The sequence below is a fragment of the Herpailurus yagouaroundi genome, unplaced genomic scaffold, assembly GCF_014898765.1.
Source record: "Herpailurus yagouaroundi ecotype Mexico unplaced genomic scaffold, PumYag 29, whole genome shotgun sequence".
In the NCBI taxonomy this organism is placed as follows: domain Eukaryota; kingdom Metazoa; phylum Chordata; class Mammalia; order Carnivora; family Felidae; genus Herpailurus; species Herpailurus yagouaroundi.
The window spans coordinates 6,489,727-6,511,757 of NW_024412377.1; the positions used below are offsets into that span (position 1 = coordinate 6,489,727).

At 42.1% G+C, this 22,031-nt stretch overlaps 1 protein-coding gene across 7 annotated transcripts in view; it reads right to left on the minus strand.

Annotated features, from left to right (window-relative positions):
- Window positions 1–22,031, minus strand: part of SEMA5A (semaphorin 5A) — a 482,742-nt gene that overhangs the window by 178,679 nt on the left and 282,032 nt on the right. For all 7 annotated transcript variants that reach the window (XM_040493869.1, XM_040493822.1, XM_040493829.1 and 4 more), the window contains one exon: window positions 615–677. In XM_040493869.1, coding sequence (XP_040349803.1) covers window positions 615–677 — 63 coding nt within the window. The remainder of the gene's footprint in view (window positions 1–614; window positions 678–22,031) is intronic.

Sequence of the window (22,031 nt, forward strand, 5' to 3'; positions counted from 1 at the left end):
TAAATAAATAAATAAATAAATAAATAAACAAACAAAAAAACAAGCATTGTGTGTGTGTGTGTGTGTGTGTGTGTGTGTGTGTGTGTGTGATATTCAACTGCTCTTTTTTTAGAAACTTGGGGATGCAAATTTTCATATGGAAAGAGAAGGGGTGGGTAGCAGACAGAGAGAGAGAAGGAGTTTATTTTATACATAGGTTAAGATGAATTTATAAAGAAACCTCATAATTTCTGATGTAATAATTTTATTTATCAAATGGTCACTTTATGGGATTAGCTGTAAGATATGATGCGGGGGGGGGAATCAAAATGTTACTTCAAACATTCAGGCCCATATTTTTCTGAATGATATTATGGCCAATTGATTTCATGTAACAGCCTAATGATTAATTGTGCAAATCAGATCGGATCTTATAGTCCCAATCCTTTTTGGAAACCATGGTTAATCCTGATTTAAATATTAAAGCTTTGAGAATCCACTGTACCTATATTTTGCATCTTGCTTGTTTCCAATTTCCATGGCACTATCATCAGGAATGGCCTTCATATTAAAATGCCCCACATATATTCCTTCCAACAGGTGGCCACACCCTTCCTTAGGCACACGCTCCTTACCTTTGATTTGCCCTTACTGTAACAGGCCTTCTTGGTGACTTCGTCACAGCCCCACTCCACAGCCTGTAGGAAACACCAAAACGACAGCACTTGGTATGGTTTTGACTGAAAAAACGGGAAAAAATAATAAGCCACCGGTACTCAGATAAGGAAATGTGGGCATACCGTGGAGCCAGTAAGAAGTTACACTAAATCCACGAAATTCACGCATAGGGGCTTATACCTAGCTTTGAAATCAAAGCCTTTGAAAGGACTGGTCCCCTAAGCTTTTGCATGTAAGCAGTAACAGTATGATAGTTAGAACCATCACTGTAAGCAGGCAAGGAGTGGGTGTCACTTGAGTGAAACTGTCACTTGAGTGAAATCACAGGACAGATCCGCAGCATGCAGAAAAGCCAAGCCTCGAAACAAAATGATCTGAATACTCATTTGGACATTTGTGTTTTCTCTTAATAGTATGTCATTTATCAATATTCAAAGATAATGGAGCAAGGATGATTTTGCATATCCTTAGTCCCAAGATCCATATATAAATGATGAATAGTCAATAAAACAAACAGCTCAGGCAAAGAACCACTTCACCTGATGCCAGTAATTTTCATACTGTTATCAGCTCTAACTAAACACTTAGAGCTGCAGCCCGTGGGCATTTTTTTCCAAACTTTCCAAATCGAACTCACAGTGATCAGATTGATACGCCTACTTTCACACAGCTGCCGACTCACAAAGGGAACCCTGTGATTAATTGAGATAGTATACAGTGTTGATTTCACTGGAAGAAATGAAGCCTGCACACATTAACCATCTACATGCTGAGACTGTGAATCATTTCTTTGAACAGACTGAAGCATCTGACTTGTTCATCTTTTGTCTTCCTGTCGGTTTGTGTTTCATCCTACTACGAGAGCTGGAATTTCCAGAGAATTTAGGATTTCTGAAGAACCAGTTAAATCATTATCAGGGAAAAAAATTTACGCGAGGGACAATTTTTTGTTAGTTTGAACCAATGTGAGACAATATAGTAAACAAAGCCAAAAATAAGCTACTGTCCAATATTAGGAAGGAGAATAATGGCTTCAGTCTTCCTTCTAGAAAGGAGACATTTTTCAATTCTCCTAAACCTAGGAGAATAACAGAGTAATGGTAGCAGCATCATCTAGTATCGACTGTCCTCCAAAGAATGTTACATAACAGAGACTAAAGCACAAAACACTGCAACTGGTATAATTTATCTTTCTTGGCAAATATGAGTCCATAAGAAAAGTATTCTAAAGAGAACCCCCTCAGTGTCTTTCAAACAGAAACAATACTATAACTGTTTCCTCTTGTGTGGACTTAGAGATTTTTGTGGGTGTCAACATCTGATAAGAGAATTCGTTAATTCTTTCCGTGATTTCTTCCTGTTCATAATGGTTAAAGGCAGCAATAAAGTCACAGCTAGTCAGCATCTGATGCGAACAAATGACTTGAATTCCCTGCTAGGATGACAAATACTTCCCTGAAAAGAGAGGACACCTCCCGAGAAGAGATAAGGGTTTCAGGAGCACGTGCAGATCTAGTGTCCCCACGAGGCTCACCTAAAATAAGTGATTACTATTACTCTGAGTGGACCTTTCTCAGATCCCTTTACAAAACTGACTTTGTTGTTTGTATTGAAATAAAGATACCCATATGTCTGCCCTTTGGTCAACTCAAAACAGAATCAACACACTACAACATGCTCTTCAACAAAGCTGACCTTACTGCAACTTTGACTTCTTATCACCAAGGGGATTTAGTTATACAGTTACCAGGACAACCACACAATAAAAAGCTTTAGATAAAGAGGCACTCCTAGGGGCTCTTGTTATCTAGTGATTTTGTTGAAAGTTAAATAGTAATTTCCTTTTCAGTAAACCTAAGACCTATGAGGAGCATGGTTAGTCTGAGGGTTGCAAGGATATTTATCAAATGCCATCAAAATTGTTCCAATCCTTCTGCCGAAATGGCAAACAAATAGTTTCCCCAGTCTGCCTAGTGCCCGAGTAGCCTTTGCATTTTCAAGATAAATACTGGCCAAGGACTGGAAGGGGAAAGTAATAGAAAAAAGAATGAGAGTTTTCAAAAATATGTCATGACTTTATCCAGTTTAGCAAGAAAGCGTACCTGCACCCACAAGCTGATTAGACCACTAGAAAATAGGATGAGTCTTACAGATTTTTCTGAAGACAGTTATTAAAAGTAGCAAAGTTACTTCCAAGGCATTTTCATTACAGTTATAACCAGTTTTCCAATAATATTCAAATCCAGAATTAATTGAAGACCATGACTGTATAGCTTTTCTGTTGATTCGCTTCCTACCTGAACAGAGGACAGGAGAGAGAGACAGGATTTATGTTAGGAATGGACTGAGCTACCTCTTGTGAAGCTGGATAAGTATTACCGGATGTCACAGGACTTATCAAAGAATACAGTGGGAAAACATGTCTTTTCCGGATTGGTCTAAAATCGAATGTTCCCGATTAATCCCAAGTGTCTTTCTATCCCCTCAGTGAACTAGAGATTACCCATTTGACCACTTCACAGCTGGGGATGGGGGGGGGGGGGGGGGCGGTGGGGGGGGGATGGCAGGGAACAAAAACAAACAGCCAAAAAACCCCACCACTTTAATTAGAAAGAAATACAAGTATCAGTAGAATCCTCCTGGACCAGAGTGTACTTCTCGGAGTTACTCATTCTGTTTGAAATTAAATCATGTTTGAACCAAGTCATAACTTTCTTTCGTCCACAAGACTTGTTCTAATCAATTAAATTCCTTTTAGTCAAGCCTTCTCACTCTATCCTCAAAGAAGATTCTTTGTTATTCTTTCACGCATCATCATTTTGGAACAAACCCCACTGCTGATTTGTGAAGCCATCTTTCCAGCTGACTTCCTTTTAAGACATTTTCCCCATCCACACGAACCTATCTTTATGGCAGTCAAAACAACTGTGAAGGCATTTAACATCCTATGTTTCAGATCTCTGTACAACACTCATGATCTTCTTTCTTGAGTCTGGGTTTTTGGTTTTGTTTTGTTTCTGTCTTCTTAAATCTAATTTTTATCATCTCTTGTCTTTTTCTATTGCACAATAGCCTCATAGAGAAAAAAACGTTCATTCTCTTTTCTGTTCTGCATTTAATCTTCATTATATTTTCTGGCAGCAGACAAGTACAGTAATATTGTGGTTACACGGATATCCATAGGCTATAGAGACCAGGCAAAGAGTGTGAGACATCCACATCTTAAAAGACACGAAGATTCCTGTTGGTGGAATGTTTTTTTGTTGTGTGTTGTTTTGTCTGTAAATACACACCGATAACATCTGTGCCAGTCAGCCACTTACAGATTTGCTTTATGGGCACACGTTCAATGTCTCTTTCATGTGATACGTGGTTAGTGAGCTCCGATGGAAGAGAAACAGACATATACAGGATATTTGCACACACCAGGTATTAGTTTATGATAAAATATAAGTGTCTTCCATCATCTGGACAGCACTTGCCAAATGTGAGAACTCCACAGTGGTCATTTCCATTGTAACAACAGCCATGTTCATCTCAGGCCCAGGGATACCCTGGAGCTCTCAATATCATCAACTTTCAGGAAAGCCACAGTGCTACAGGCAGATGGAAAAGAAAATAGAATAGGTTTACAGAAAATCATTTAATATCTGCAGAAATCCTGGGGATGTAAGGAAACGCGACACGGCACATACCTCACCATGATGCACATACACACGCTCAAGCTATGATAAACGGAGCTAGGATCTCAGGAGTCGATCCGATGTGGGAAAGAGAAAAGATTGGCTCTATGTACGTGTTACATACATATAAGTCCACAGTTCTCAGAAGTGTATAAACAAAGCTGTGTATTATCACATTCCGCAGCGAGAGAAGTTAATTAGACAGGGACCAGCAAAGGCAGATACTTTTCATAAAAATGAAGAGAACAACATTCTAGGCAGATGGGCCACTACTCTTTCAGCAGATGGCTTTGCTAATTAGATACTGGCAAAAGATAACATTTAAAAAAACTAATTTAATTACACAGTGCCAAAAATTAACAACCACCTGAGGGCTTTATATATATATATATACACATACATATATATATATGTACATATACACAATTGCATTCATATTCTTATGTCATGGATTTCTGTGAAATGCTGGAGAATGTTAAATCGTGGTGGCAGCTATAAACACATTGCCAGGGAATGTGAGACCATATCCTTGTTCAAAACAGCAGCGAAACACAAATGAGTTGGAACTTGAAATAACTGTGACTTTTACGTAACTCGAATAAAGTGTTATAATCCAGTTATCCTTAAGCACAGACATGCTCACTAATTACCTTTAGTGGCCACACATGACAGGTTTACAAGTAGCACTAGAGATCGAATGGTGTGCCTCGAAAGACACGAGGGGTAAATAGTTTAGTCGCTCTGGAAGGATCTGCTCAACATCCCTCTGTCTTTACTTCTTAGTGTCTATTGTATGTACGTTTGCTTTTAATGCTAATTTGCGGTGCACTTGCATTTACGTCCACAGCAAGTATAAGCGAGTCTATTTCATTCTTCCTGCTGACCTCCACATCAGAGAACTCTAAGGGGACATTAGTCCTATTATCCAACTGCTGGGTTTCCATCCTCGTTACACTGACATCATCCAAAATTAGAGAAACACGTTACTTTAGAAATTCCATAAAAACGTGTTGGTACTATTTTTAAAAACCTTATATCGAAGCCCAAGATTCTCTTCCACATAAGAATACCAAATCAAACTTACTGTGGTAATTGCATAGCGGAGTTCCCAACTTGTTAAATGCTCGCTGGGCCTTCTGATTTTCGCTGGATCTTTCTAAACTGAGGGCTGTTTTGTAATTGAGGAGACAGTATATTAGATTCCTAGGGCTTTTATAACAAAGCACCGTGGCCTGGGTGGCTTAGCAACAGAAACTCACTCCCTCACAGTCCCCGAGGCTAGAGGTCTAAAGTCAAAGTGACAGGAAGGGTCCTCCTTCTGGAGTCCCCAGGGGCCAGTCGGCTCCCTGCCCCTCTCATAGTCTCTGTCGGTGCCCGGTAGCCCTGGTGTTCCAGGCCTTGTGGAACCATCACGCCAGCCTCTGCCTCTGGTTCTCCAAACGCCCTCTTCCTATAAGGTGACTGTTCTTTGATTAAGGCCCACCCCACTCTAAGAAAACCTCATTTTAGCTAATTACATCTTGTAAAGACTCTACCTCCAAATAAGGTCACCTTCTGAGAATCTGGGTGGACATGAATTCTGGAAGGATATTACTCAACCTGGCACACAGAGTGTGACATGAAAGTAAGAGTCTGAGATTGACAATTAATAGTACACAAATAAGGGTCATTGATTTTCTGGAAATTAGCTGCCAAATCTTAGGCAAAATATTGATAATAATTTACAAAACTCTTGCATTGCGCTAACTATAGATCTGGGTGTTTTTATACATTTTCTAAGTCTCTACAATTTTATGTGAGAGATAACATTACTAAACATTCTGGATGAGGACGTCAGCTATATAACTTTCCAAGGCCACAAAAATGGTGAGTGGGACATCAAGATTTGAACTTGGTACCTTGGATTGAAGTCTGTGCTCTCCCATCATCGAAGTTGTTAAAGTGACCCTCATTACTGATTGTCGTGGTTCCTTTGCCCCACAATGTAGAGAAATGCACGTCTCAATCACAGAAATTTGCACACATCTAAGTTCAGAGCTGTTGGCATTCAGTAAATATTAACTAATCATAAAAGATATTGATTCCTTTGTCATGAGGCTATGGATTTTTAAAGCTTCTGGACCTATTGATGGTCCTAGTATTGATCTTAAGTGGGCCATGATTCACTAATGAAACTCTAAGGTCAACAACTGCATGGCCAAAATAAGACATAAAAATCTTAGGTTGGTTTTGTAAAACTAAACATCTTGAATATGAGAACACAGTCTATTCTTGACGACAACAGCAATGTTGTACTTTTGAAAATGAATACTGAGGAGAGCGTGGGTGGCTCAGTCAGTTGAGCATCTGACTTTGGCTCAGGTCATGATCTCACAGTTCCTGAGTTCAAGCCCCACCTTGGGCTCTCCTCTGTCTCCCTCTCTCTATGCCCCTCCCGTACGTGTGCTCTCTCAAAAGTAACAATAAAACATTAGAAACAAATACTGAAATACTATCCTTCCTCTGCGATAGCCCTGCAAGGGTCCTTCATTCACCTAGAGTAAAAGTCAAAGCCATCTGGAACGTTCTGCCATATCCAGTCACTTATTTTCTATCTCATTTCCTAGTGCCTTCTACCCCACACTCTGCTATGGGAGACATGGGTTCCTTGGTGTGGTCCTCAGACAATGCACACATGTTCCACTTTCTGGAACACTCTTCTTCTAGATACCTACCTAGCTAATGCCTGTGACTCCTGCATATATTTGCTCAAGTACTATCATCCTACTGGGGCCTTTCTAACAATGTATTTAGTAAAACTGCAATCTGCCTCATGAATCCCCACTAGAAGGCAAGCCACATTTGGGCAAACATCTTGCCCTCTTGGTTTTGTGACCCTAGCACCTACAACAATGCCTCACATATGACAAGAACTCAATAGACACTTGCTGAATAAATCAATGCATATAGAATTCTCTGTGCCCACAGCCTTGGAAGTGGCTCTAGGGAACCTTCATAGGGCCCCCCATGTGGAATGGGCACATGAGGCTTTGGAGTCCTTGAGTTGGTTGGGCGAGCCCACAATGCACTGCACTTCTGCCGCTAAAGCCTCTCAAGGATTCCCCGCCTAAGCACTTCACTTTGCCCTGACAGCAGGAAGAGGGCTATGAAGAAGGCTGCTCTGTAATGAAAAGCAGGAAGGACCAGAGCAGGATTTCTACACTTCTTCAGCAGGAGACTCATTTCTTTAAGTAAATCCTTAACGATAATCTCGCTTTAAGTAAATTCTTATGCATGATCTCATATAAAAGACAGTAAAAGTGGCCTTTACCAAATTCACGTTATAAATGCCAGGATTACAGCATTAAATCATTAGTAAAATGTAAGAACAAATGACCACTGAGAGTCACAGCACTCGATATCCAATTATGTCCATATTTTGTTTTGGTTTTCTCTTTTGAAATAATACTGATTTAGACACATTAAATAGTGATAAACAGGGCCACCTTTCAATGTCAGTTAACGTGGAGTATAACAAAAATAACAACTGTCACTTTATTCTATGTTCCCCAATAAACCAGGCAATCCAGGTAACATTATAATAAAAGTTAATTCATGGAGGGTTTCCAAAACCTTAACATTTTGTATATTATGGACACTGGTGTAAATGATTTTTAAACAATAGATTTAAAGCATAAGTAATGTATAAAATCCCTGAGCACCTCTAGAATCCTGGGGTTCCAGGAAGCATATGTGACATATTTGGTTTTAAGGCACCAGGTGCCTCTGATACCCAATTTAAATGCTGGGAATGGCCCAAGGAGGGAGAAAAACAAAGTAATAGAGGACAAGCTCTAAGAATCCTACCCCTGAACTTGGATGAACCCCACTGAGATGATTTTGTGAAAAAAAGTGATTAGGAATGAGACCAATATCAAAGGACGTTATAATACGTGGCATAATATTTTAAATTACAATAGTCAGACACTGAAGCATCAAACAATTATTATACTTCAAAAATGGTCCTATTAAAGTAGTACCGGAAGGTAAGCCTGGCACAAGAAGTTGCTCTGGGTTTCAAGAAAATTATTTTCACGGATCCAAGTGGGACTGGTTTGAGAAATGGCATATTGTGCAGTTTGTTAGCCTAACCATAGTGGGGAAAAAATCCAATTACCAGAGGAAGGACTATTTTTATATACAAATTTCCTAAAGTATTAGTATATAAGAAACTCAATTCAAAGTCAGTCAAGCATGGGATAAGAATTGCCATTAGAGTAGACCGACTTCCCAAGGACTTGCCTAATTCAACAGCTCCCAATGTTTGTTGGGAAAAAAACTGTTGCTTCTAATGCTGTATTTTCTCTCCGTATTTTTTTAAAACATACATGATGTAGATGATGCCATTCAAGCATCACAGTATCTGTAATGTTCAACAGAAATCCTAATGTTCACTAGAAATTAGATACATCACACTCAAAACACTCAAATTAAAATTAGATGTTATATCTGAAGTAACATTTATTCTGTGCCTGCAAAGAGGTGCCCCAAACAGAATGAGTTGATTATAGAAAGTCATGAAAACCATCAGACCAAGCTAAGTTTGTTCAGACTAGTTGAAAACTTCTATGACAATGACATGAGGTGTTGCAAAATACAAATTAAAAATAAAATAAAATAAAATAAAATAAAATAAAATAAAATAAAATAAAATAAAATAAAAATAGAGAATGAGCAGTATATTGGCATGGGTCCTTTGTAAGATAAGGACCAACTTTAGGGACAAACTACTTGCTATAACGAAGGTTGTCCTGGAAATGTCTTTGCAAGGCTAACTTTGTAGCATGGCTTTGACCAAAGCATGCTTACACAGGGTACTTGACGATTGGCAATCATATTCTAGAGCCATTGGGAAAAGTGAAGAGAGACAATTCTAGGCCAAATACAGGAATGAGTGCCCCGGCCATGTAATGAGATTTCATTTGGAAATATAGTCAAAGGGTTCAAAGGGTTCAAAGGGAACGAATCTCACAAGCAATGTGAAATAGATGTAGAAAAAGACTCCAGCAATCACAGCATGAACACAAATGAAGATGCAGAGACACGATAATTCGTACACCTTAAATACCATTTGTGACTTTTGCGTATTAGATTTCTCTTGCTAGAACTGTAAGGTCACCAACATCTGGGTCAGCAGCTTTGGTCCCATTATTGTATATTCTGGCTGAAACCTAATGAAGACATTCTACATAAACTATCAGCTTAACAGCCAATATAGATTTAAATAGATGAGTGTTTGTTTTTAGTTTCCTATCAATTTTTTGTCTTTTTCTTCTGAAACTGGCTTCATGAAAACAAACAACACTTCATACCTGATTACTGTCCTCTGCAGTTCTGAGTTAGATTGTGTGCACGAGATTCACTGGAGTACACAGGAGGTCCAGGTTATACATGCTTCCCGGGGAATTATTTCACAGCCACTGATATAAACCACTCAGAATTTATTTATTATTCACATCGTAAATGCTCGTTTCCTGAGATGCAGCCTACCACTACCAAGATTGACGTTATTTCCAGGTTCACAACATATCGATCTATTCACCAAATCTCAGGGTATATTGAGAACCCTTTTTATGAGCCTTACTCAGCATTTCCATACATTTTTGTTTGCAGCTGAAAAAAATGAACATTAAAATTTGTTTTCCGGTGTGCATTTGGGCAGTTACTTCTCTTTCTTATTTTAAATAAAACGTGATACAGGACGATATACTTCTGTTCAAGAAACATTATTTATAATGTGACCGCAATGTTAAAGGATACTTTGATGAGCATTATTGATATATTCATTTCCTAGTTCCTATTTAACATTCTCATAACTTTATGAATATCTGCAGGAGTGTATGAAATCGAGCAATTTAGAGTTAAACTGCGCTTTGTGAGTTTGCCATTTGCTTCCTCAAACATTTGTCTCTCTTCTCTAAGTATCATCAGTTTACTTACCAGTGGAAAGTCCTAAAATGTTATCGTAACTATCACTAAAATCTTAGATGAGAAGGAGCTCCATCCAGTAAACAAGTCCCGAAATGTTTCAAGTATGAGAATAAGAGCATGTGGTTTTGGGGTTTTTTTGGTTTTTTTTGTTTTTTGTTTTTTGTTTTTTTTGATATATGTAATGTCTCCGATATTTTATTTGAGAATGAAAATTTGGGGGTACAACTTTACAACAGATTGCGGTGAGCATCACTTATGCCCCCCCCCTCCATTTGGTCCCTTCTCAGTAGGGTTTTTGCTACCCTACTAGGCAGAGCAGGTAATTAATTGCCACATGTTGTAACTTTACCCAACTTCCCGTGAAGGAATTGGGCTTTATGGCTCCAGGAGCATCCAGAAACACACATTTGCATGCGTTAGGAGGCGACATTGTGGTGCACTGAATGGTGGCCCCACAAAAGATAGCCACATCCTATTCCCTAGAACTTGTGAATATTGCCTTATATGGGAAAAAAAAAGGACTTTGCAGTGGGATTGCATTAAGAATCTCGAGATGGGGAAATTATCCTGGATTATTCGAAGGGCTCCTAAATGCAACAAAGTGTACCCTGCCAAAGGAGGCAGAGGAGGACCTGACGTGCCCAGAGAAGGCAATGTGACCCCGAGGTAGATCGCAGTGACACAGCCACAAGTCAAGGAAGGCCAGCAGCCACCAGAATCTAGAAGAGGCAAAGAAGAGATTCTCCCCTAGAAGCGCAGCCTACGAGACACCTTGATCTTCCAGAATAATCATTTTGGACTCCCGGCCTCTAGGACTATGACAGAATAACTTTCTGTTGCTTTAAGTCACCAAGTTTGCGTTCATTTGTCCCAGCAGTGATACAAAATGAATATAGGCATATGTATACATGAACCATACGTATGCACACATATACACACACACCCCTCCAGACAAATGATTTTAATGTCATCATATGGATAAATTCCCCTCCATGTTTCTGCCCAATATTGGAGTCGGTCCCTGTAAATATGAAAGATGCAGTCCCTGATATCAAGGAGCTGTTGGGGGGTGCATGCGGTAGTTTGGGGAGCAGTGAAGGGGAACACCTGGCCCAGATATGGGGAGGGATGAATCAAGGGAAGTTCCCAAGGCAGCAGAGCTTGAGCTGGATTGTGAAGGGACTGACCCCTGAGTGAGTAGATGGAAGAGGGGGTGTTCGGGAAAAACAGGTGAAGTAGCCAGTTCAGAGCCTGGAATGACAAGAAAGTGTATGTGTGGGAGGAACTAAAAGTCACTAAGGTAGGGACTGGAGAGGGATGTGGGTTTACAGGCTAGCATGCAGCCCAACACGGGACTCCCGATCCATGCTGAGTTCAGAGATTTTCATGAGCCAGGGAAAGTCATGGGTAAGTTGGTAAGATGCCAGCATGGTGAGATGAGTAACTGAGAAAGACTTGTGCTAAGGCCTGGGATGGAGAGCAGTGGGTGAACAGGAGATTGGTTTAGAGGCTGCTGCAGGCAACCGGCAGGCAGATGGTGACAGGCTGAGATAAGTAGGGACAACCGGATGACCACAGATGGAACGGGTAACCCGCTACTCAGCAGGAAGAACTCTCCTGCTGAAAAAGTAGATGCTGCGATGAGGGGAGATGCCACATACCTGACTTGACAACTGGGTGGACATCAGTGGCCCAACTTTGTCTAATTTCTAATGGGAAACTCATTCCCACCCTTTGGGAATGGACTTTGGTTGGAAAGAGCACCATGCGTGATTCTGGAAGGCCTTCTTTCCACCCCCATAAGTAGCTCTAATCTTACAAAAATAAAACTACCTTTACAACGCTGGCTGAAGAAAAACATAACAGGATAATAAACCTATTTCCAAAATAGCAAAGTAGTTGACAAAAAAAAAAAATCATGGAATATTTAGACCACCACATTTTTGAACCAAATACACTTTTAGTTCATTGGCAATATCTTCTGGTTTTTGAAAAGTAACTGGAAAAAAAAAAACAAAACAATCAACCAAGCAAACCATATTCATTACAGGAAAGATACTGCTAACAGTATAGGAATTCATACTAGTCTCGCACAGGAACTTCACTTTTAAAGTCGTATGAGCATGACTTATTTGCTTGGGATTCTGTGTCCTAAATCAAACAAATGAGATTAAGTAGAAGATACATGGTACAAACCGAAATGAAAAATGACGGGAAACTTACAACCCTTGACTTACAGGACATGTAGCAAAGCTAAAGAAGTTGAAATTTGTAACTGGAAAAATACTAGAAAACACAAGCATACAAGAAAAACAGAAAACAAGAAAAATTAAGCTTTCATATCGGTTAGGCTTAGATTTTCACCTATGTGAAAAATTCAGGAAGAAGTACGCTATTAAAAAGCTAATATTTATTCTGCCTCCAAACCAACCAAATTCCGGAATTAATGCTTGAGTTTCAGGTATACTTGGGTCTCAATTATAATTCTCAATACCCACAGAGGAAACTTAATGCCATTTTTAGGGAATGCTTTGGGTCTATGATATGTCAAGTGTTGACTCTGAATGAATTCACCACTGCCCACCTCTTGGGTCGACACAGCGAGTTCCAGGAGACTGAACAGGTAAACCTGTAATGCAGAAAGCTCTCGCTCAATCTGGAGTTGACACAATGGTCCAAGCGTAACTGATGCATAGAGCAGAAAGGGAATAGCAGAAACCAGAAATCAGAAAATGTGAGACAGTAAATACCCTAAAAGAATACCAGCAAGATACATTAGGGAAAATATCCCAGAGTTCCTGATGGGGATGATGCCCAACGCTTTTCTGCCCAACACTACATCCATTACCTTCCCAATACCTACGAGAAACAGGCACTTGAATCAGGCTGACCCTATACAGCAGGTGGCAGAGAAAAGTGACTCACCAAGTGTCACCAACCTATTAAATGGATGACACGGGATTTGAACTGGGGTCGTCTGGTTTCAGCATCCATGTGCTTTGACCCCATCTCTCAGTGAGTGGGGTGCCAGGACCTCCCAGACTCCTAATTCCTTCCTACCTCACCAGGGTCCTACTGAAAGAGTGAGTTGGCTTGCTTTGAACTTGTCAGAGGAAATAAAACACGTTGTTTTTCTTTCCAATAAATGGGAAAAGATCTTTGGTGGGGAAAGGAGAAATAAAATGGTTTGTTTGGAAAGATGATGTCTCTTCACTTGGTCACTACTGAGATTGGACAAAACCATTAAGGTTTCAATGTGAATTCCATAGGTACTCATTCGCTTGGATGTGTTGGTTGGCGAACTTCTTCCACGAGCCCGAGTTCTGAAAGGGCACAGAAAACACAAAAGTAGATGTACCTGAGAATAGCCCAGGACTCTGCAAGTCTGTGTAATTACCTAAACCCACGTGAAATTATATCAAAGGCAAGACAGGTGCACCCGGGTGGCTTAGTCAGTTAAGCGTCTGACTTTTGATTGCAGCTCAAGTCATGATCTCATGGTTCATGGGTTCCAGCCCCACATTGGGCTCCATGCTAACAGTGTGGAGCCTGCTTGGGATTCTCTCTCTCTCCCTTACTCTCTGCCCCTCCCCTGTTCATGTGTGTTCTCTCTGTCTCTCTCTCAAAATAAATGAATAAACTTAAAAAAAAAAAAAAGGCAAGACTAAGAGCATGTATGAGTGGACAAGTCCCATCTTCCAGCATATTACACTGGGGTAAAGATTATTAAACAACATACAGGTAGTTTATTAACACACTGGGTTATATTCCCAAAGTGAGTTTATATGTTGGATTTGGGAAAATGAAAAAAACACTATCCTGCGGAGATACCATAGAAGTTGATAAGCACCGAGGTCAACAGAGTCCAGTGTCCTGGATATGAGATAAAGGACCCAAGCATTATGCAGGCACAGCTAAGAAAACACACTGGAATTTCCAATCTGAGATTCTAAGACTCTATGTCCCTCCCATTCAAGTGAAAGGCTAATCCTTACCTCCCCATGGGCAACGTGGAGGCCAACCCCTTCCGCTCATAGCACAGAGCAGAAGAACTCTAAGAAGGTTTGACAGACCATTGAAGGGACACTACCAGGGCCAGGGAAGACAAGGACAGGAATGATGGCACCTATAACACTCTTGAGTTCATACCCTTGTGGGGAACTAGCCCATTTTTTCTCCCAGTCTCAATTTCTCAACCCCAAACAATGTAAGGATTCCCATCGCTGTTGTCTTACTGGAGGATCCAGCCTTTGGGAGTCTCCCTAAATGGTCTCAAGGCTGAGATTATTTAGTAGTTCACTATTAAAGGGTGAAACCTAACATTCCTCCCAAAGTCATCACATAGGCTCTACAGAAGCACTGTGCTTTCACCGTAGTATTTTCTAGGACAGTCATACCCTAAGACCTCTAATACCTCTGAAATAAATCATGCTAACAGAGTTATCCTCACTTCCTAAGGCCTAGAGGTCTGGTTATGCTGAATATTAAGAGAAGTAGATTTTTCTTCTTTGTTTCTCCAAATAAGATAACTTTCCCCCATGTACATCTAGATGCGCTCTCAAGGGCAACTGATTTAATGGACTATGATGATGGATAATTAGTCTCTTAATTATTTTCTTAGGATTGTTGTAGCTGTGAAAATCAAGCCACATACACATACATCCAAATAGCAATTAAACAATATTTAATTGCTTTTTAATTTAGAAATGATTTCTGGTTTTGAGAACTATCTCTGTTCCAGTGTCTTCAATCATTTTCTTTGTATACTCAAAGACCTTATCGGTCTATTTATAACTACGTTGATTGGCTTACCTTCTATGGTATTTTGACAAATGTCATTCATAATTAGCTAGATTTGTGTTCATGCTAATACACAATCTGGGTGATTCGACCAACACATGATGCTTAATTACCCAATTTTAATTGAATCTTAAAAAATGGATACAGCAAGTTCAAATGTGATCTACAAAATCTCAGAATCTCACCTTTTTTAGGCACCAGACTCTGGGCATTTCCAAAAGATTTCATCCCTAGGCCATCACTGCCAATCTTTGCTTTTCCTTTAAATAAGAAGGAGTCTCAGGGAAAAGAAACTCTTAGCTTACAGAGTAACTTCTATATTCCCTTCACACCAGGGATCAATAAAAGTGTTATTGCATAATACTCCTAAGAGGACAAAGTTTCTCCTCTGATGCCTGAAAACACGAAGGACGGTCATTGAAGCCTGTGTTTAATACTAATAAACTCACAATATACGAAACATGGGTAGAAACCCTACGTCATCCGTATGTAATCATTTTTATCGGTTCCATGCCAAGGAAACACCCAAACCCAGGCGATGTTCATTATCCAGTTGATTTCTTTGTAATCCATCTTAACTTGTAAGTATACTCAACTAATCTTTACTGAGCACCTATTATAGGACAGAATTGGAGTTACAGTACGATCCTTTCTAAAGCCTCCTGCACTTTAGAAATTCCCAGCCTGACAAAAGTGAGAGAAAAGGGAGTAATTGGAACACAACTTGGGAAGTAAACATACATGGTGTGAGAACACCGAAAAGGGAACACACCGGGTGACAAAGATGGGGGGCCACAGAAGGACACAGCCAAGCTGCCACGTGAGCAAAGGGGCACAGAGACTGGAGATTGTCCTGGCAGCTGCAAGGGGCACGTGCTTGCTAGACACAGGTAACCGCAAGGGCAAGGTCTGTTAGGAGTGAAAAGCCACCTCGTGCTCACAGATCTGGGAGAGATGTGTGTGCGGAAGCTGGCGAGGAGCGGTGGGGGTCAGAGGGCTTCGAAGCTGGAAAGGGGGACAGGGACATCCTGTCCTGTCTCTTATATGAAGAGAAGCCTCTTATATGATGTCATTTGAAAATAGGATGTTTTGCATTTAAGCCTTTTAAGCCCTAAGATGACGTAGTACATTAAGACACAGCCACAGTTAGGGGCAGGGGAAACTGAGGCACAGGGCATTACAAATGACGGCCCGAGGTCGGCAAGCAGGTGCAGGATCGAAGACGGAACCACGATCAGATACACAGTTTGAGACGCTCCATTCAGACGGTGCTGGTGCGATGGAGAAGTATTCCACCGTCCAGGAAAGAAGCTGGGTTGGGGGTAAAGACAACACACGCTTTCTCGTGACACTCATATTCATCTTTGCTTGGAAACAAAGGGCGTGCAGTGACCTAAGGGTGGCTCACATGTGTCGTTTTGGCTTTTGTTTTGCGCTTTTGGGGGAAGGGAATCAAACCAGAAGTCACAATAGCTCAATGATAAGCCTGCATTCCCCAAAGCTGGTTAACAGGCAGGGGCTGTGCCCAGGTGCCGGCTGTATTACAAGTATCACGAAGAGTACCCCAAACCCTTCGGTGAAACGCCCTTGTTCAGGGGGAGGCATGATTTGCTCTAACACACAGACACGTGGCTTGAGCCCCGTGACACTGAGGTCAAGGAAATTCAGCAGTGAACCACAAAGTGCCATGTCCACCGTAACCCTAGAGTCAACACCTGGCCTCAAAGAGGTTTCAATATGGCAGCAAAGCCAGAGAAGGACTCCTTCACCCGGTAAGAAACAGAAAAAACCCTGCATTACCTCCTCACTGCAGCCTGTACTGAATACCTTCAAACTGCCCTATGGATGAAAGTCAGAACGCCTTTTCCTTTCAATAAGATACACGAAGCACGTACTAGCACACTGGAGAAACAGCCACAAAACTATTCTAAGGGGGCAAAGTAAAGCCCAGCACGCCCGGCAAACAGACTATATATTTCATAGACACATATGTATATATAATTTCATATACACACTCGTATATGTAATCTTTTCTCAGAGCAAATGAAATTTCACTGACAGCCCATCAAATGAAGTAACAGGTTCTGTGTTATACCTGAAAATGTCCATCAACACGGTCAGCTCCAAAACAAAACATGTGGTTTATATTAGAGACCGGGACTCCGCATGGCTCTAAAAAATTAATTATAATTTCTCCTTGCGGCACAGGAGGCCAGTGAATAGTGTTTAGAATAAATGAAGCTCTCTAGCCCCTTCCTTCCACCACGTTACTTGCAAGGCATTCAACCACGAGAAGCATCAGCATTGCATCCTGTGGCTGGCCATCACTTCCAGATGGTTCCCAGCGGCAACTTCAAGGGCCATGAATGGGATGTGTCAGCAAGGTTCACAAGTAGGGAATACACGAGGGTGAGCAGAGAGGGGGGCCTCTGGACAGCTCTGCACACAGCTGCAGAGGCCCCCAGGAGGCAGACAGGTAGAGCCAATGGGCAGGGTGGTCATGGAGCCATCTCTGCGCCCAATGACCAGCTGCTGGCATTCGGAGCAAAACCGAGAGGCCTGCATTTATTGGATGCTCATTCAGGCTGAATACTGAAACATGGTTGAGGAGGAACACTGGGGAGAAGAGTTGTCAGATGTCAGGTCGCTAAATTAAAATAGAAATATTCACGCTCCTTTGGAAGGAATCTCCACAGAAGTTACAAGTCTCACCCCCTTCTCTTCAACTGGGTTCTCGAGTGCTAGCTCCAGGCAGAACTCTACACATTCATATCCGTTCTTCAATTAGAAGGCTAGGCGAAGCGAAATTCTACTCTGCGATAAAAATCTTGGCTGTTGGATTAAAAACGTACTGATCAAATGTACTGAGTCTCGGGGACGGTGCCTGCTTACCTAATGAAGACAGATAGGCAGGCAGGTAGGCTGCTGATCAAGGAGATGGGGAGACAGCGGGTCTGGCTGTCCGTCGGTCTTCTCCCCTCGCAGGCTCAAAGGCAACGTCGCAGGGTCCCTCTCTCCCGGTTCGTAAAGACAGTGCAAGTCCTGCTCCGGCCACCCTTGCGTTTACCTGGGGGCTCAGAGACCTGGGCAGAATCCTGGCTACGTGGTTTCATTGAGTCTCTCTATTTCTCTCTCCCCCATCATTCCTCGTTGCTTGATGGATATAATAAACAGCAACTACCCCAAGGGCCGTGTGAGCAACAAGGAGAATTTGTAAATGGCACCAAATATACAGTCTGCACACAGTAAGCCTGCAGAATTGTTAACCGTTTATTGATTTTAATTATTTTTTAAAACTCCCTTGTTAATCCCATCCTCGTCCTCCAGGTATGTGTGTTTAGCTTGGAAATAGGGCTACAATGGAAGGGAGACAGGCAAACAGCTACTGGGCAAAAGTTTGCTTTTAATACTCCTGGAAGGTTCATAATAACAAATGTTTCCACGTGTGTTGGCAGGAGTTTTTTTTTTTCTCTAAGGGAGATTTGAAAATAAAATTTCATATAAATGTCTAAGGAATTCCAAATGTTTAGAAAAGCTGAATCCATTCATTCAGGAAAAAGAAAGATACAGATGTCTGCCAAAAAAAAAAGAAAAGAAAGAAAAGAAAGGAAAGGAAAAAAAAACCTAAAAACAAAACCTACAAAATCTGTTCAGCATGTTAAGTTGCTGATTGCGATATTTGGAAAAAGCTGGAGCAAAGAGTTCTGTGCATGAAGAAACTGTTGAGAATTTGTTATCAACGTGTGATTTCCTGAGAAAACATACTTGGTCTTTGTTCCCTCCCGCACTCCCAGTTCTGGACACAGAGTCCTGAAAACTCTTGGAATTTCGGGAGTGATAGGAACACACTTCTGATAGGAACGTGCTTGGTTATTCGTAACGAGGTCCTTTCAACCACACCTAAGTTTATGCTCATGACGTGACTGCTGGCAGGGGCCCAAGGATAGCTTCAGGATGGCGGCTGCCTCTCCAGAAAAGCAATCGCCAATGGGGATCAGGGGGTTGGAACTGACAAGCCCACCCATGAACTTCCAGGAGGGGGAAGAAGGCTGAAAATGGAGTTCACTCATCAATAACCGTGATCGGATTAATCGTGGTGATGTAATGAAACCCCCATAAACATATTCCATGATGAGGGTCAGATAGCTTCTGGGTTGATAAACACATCGAGGTGCCAGGAGGGTAACTGGACCTACCATGCACCACAACCCGCATTACTTTGTCCCATGCATCTCTTTCACTTGGATGGCCCTGACTCACATCTTTTATAATACGCGGGCGAATTTAAGTCAAGTGTTCTCCTGGGTGATATGAGCCATTTCTAGCAAATTATCGAGCCCAAGGGGGGGGGGGGGGAGGGCAGCCGTGATTTAGAGCAGGTTGGTCAGAAGTGCAGGTGACAATCTGGACTTGTGCCTGGCATCTGAAGCAAAGATCAGGCTTGGGGGACTGAGTTCTTAATCTGTGGGGTTTGAGGAATTCCGGGAAGCTCATGTCAGAATAAACTGAATTTTAGGACACCCAGCTGGTGTCCAGGGAGGTGGAGAATTAGTTGGTGTGGGGAAAACCCCCACGGATGTCAGAAGTGTTATAAGTAGAAACAGATCTGATGATAAAGGAATAAAACACTCCCTCCTCTTCCTATCTGTCCTGCCAGGGCCCCCAGAGCCATCAGGACATTTGAATACAGCCATTAACCTTTTTCTAGGACTTGAATTTAAGTTCTTGCAAAACAAAAGAAAACATGGTCTTTAATGGCTGTGACACATACTAGTTCTTCATCATGGGATCACCTGGTAAAAATCCAACTATTCTCATTGATCACACGGGGATTGATAACCACCTGAGCTGCTCTAAAAGACGTCCGTCCAGGACCACGTTGCCCCACTCACTTGGGTGTTTCTCTGCATGCCTCCTTGCAGAAAGGGGCCGCAAGTGCTAGGACTTCTCTTCTCTCACACACACCCTCGCCTCATCTCTCCCCACCTCCCCTGCACAGACTGGTGAGAAGAATTTAGCTTGTGAATCTACTTTGTTTTTGTTTGTTTGTTTGTTTGTTTTTTTAGTTTTAACATTTATTTATTTTGGGGACAGAGAGAGACAGAGCATGAACGGGGGAGGGGCAGAGAGAGAGGGAGACACAGAATCGGAAACAGGCTCCAGGCTCCGAGCCATCAGCCCAGAGCCCGACGCGGGGCTCGAACTCACGGACCGCGAGATCGTGACCTGGCTGAAGTCGGACGCTTAACCGACTGCGCCACCCAGGCGCCCCGTGAATCTACTTTGATTGTTGCCTTTAAACTGATTGGAAGATTAGAAACTCTCAAATGGTGGCTAGGTGCCGAGCATCTTTTTAGGAAATATGGACTCATCATGCAAGATGCAAACACACACAAGCCCAAGTCTGTTGGGGGGAATTATGTCAGAAGAATGGACAAAGACAAAACACATACCATCAAAACCGATCATTTTCGGTTTCCATCTATGTCTATTAGTTCCTATGTAAAAGTATCTCTTATTTGCCCACACGTCTATAAGCCAAGAGGGATATGGCTTGTACAGCGTGAAGACAGATGACAGATAGAAATGGGGGCAGGGAAGGAGGGGAGGAAGAAAGGGAACAAAGGCCAGGAAGGAGAGAGCAGATGGGCACACTGAAGGCAGGAGGGGAGGCAGTGATGAACAGAAGTCGGAAAACCAACCACCCAGCCTCCAAGTGAAGGACACGTTGTGTTCTAATAATGCTCCAAGCAAATCCCAGAGCAGCCAAGCATCTGAAGTTAAAATATGGCTGAACATTCAGGGAACCAGTTTCCAGGAAAATGAATTCAATTTGGGGTCAAATGAATCGGTGGAAAAGAGCACAGCCTATCGTTCTCAGCTTTGAGAGTCTAGGCTGGTCTGAAGCGTGACACCCTCGTGCTCACACTGCCTCTGAGCTCACCTGCGGGTATTGGCCGGCTGTTCCCCCAGTGGACCCTGGAGACCAAGGATGGGAAACACAACAGGGAGCGGAGCTCTAGGTTTATCATTTTGTATATCCCTGGTGGAAGACAAAGAAAGCTATCTTTCGCTTAATAATGCGGATAGCTTGTTAATGACAGTGACAGCAAAGAACAGCTCCGCGAGATGTCATGTGTGACCGGTTAGGTGGGGGGAGCTGGAGGAAGGGACGGTGGCAGGTGGCCAAGAATCAAGTATCTCCACCTACCCAGTAACTTATCCCTTATGTTGAGCCCCCCAAAAGGTGAACAAAGATGGTCTCTGATCTGAAATGCCTTCTATCTTACTCTCGGGATTTTTCGCTGCAATGTATATGCACTTTAATATTTAGGAGTAGAAACGTGGGGAAAGTATTAATATGGGAGCTGAGTGACTGAAACAATAAGCAACTGGCCCACTGGGATTACAAATGAGTGTATGTGTTTCTCTCTCTCTCTCTCTTTCCTCCTCTTTTTTTTTTTTTTTTTTCCTTTTCAGGCATGGCAGTGTAAGGTCTAAAATTAAAGCCTACGATTTTATGCTGCCTGGATACCTGGGGAACCTGGGAGGGTCTCAAATGGTCAAACTGCTGGTTCCCCTCCCTGATGTGTTACCAAGGCTAAGGCCCCCTAGACAAACGACCCTCCTTGTCACAAGACAAGGCACTGTCCCTGCTCCCCCAGCGCTGTCAGCCCCTGCAATTATTCAAGCAAGCCCAGCATGTCATGCTGTGGAGATCAGGGGACCAACCTGTTGATACTAGAAAGACTGAACCCTCTGCCCAGTTCTTTGCTCTGAACCCCGTGTGGCCCTGCACGGCGTGCAGTGTCCCCCTACACTGGGCTTTGAGACAAATGAACTGCTGTCATCCTGACTGTCCAGTGCCCAGTGCCCTGTGTCCCCACAATCCCGAGGCAGTGAGGCAGAGGACTTCCTCCC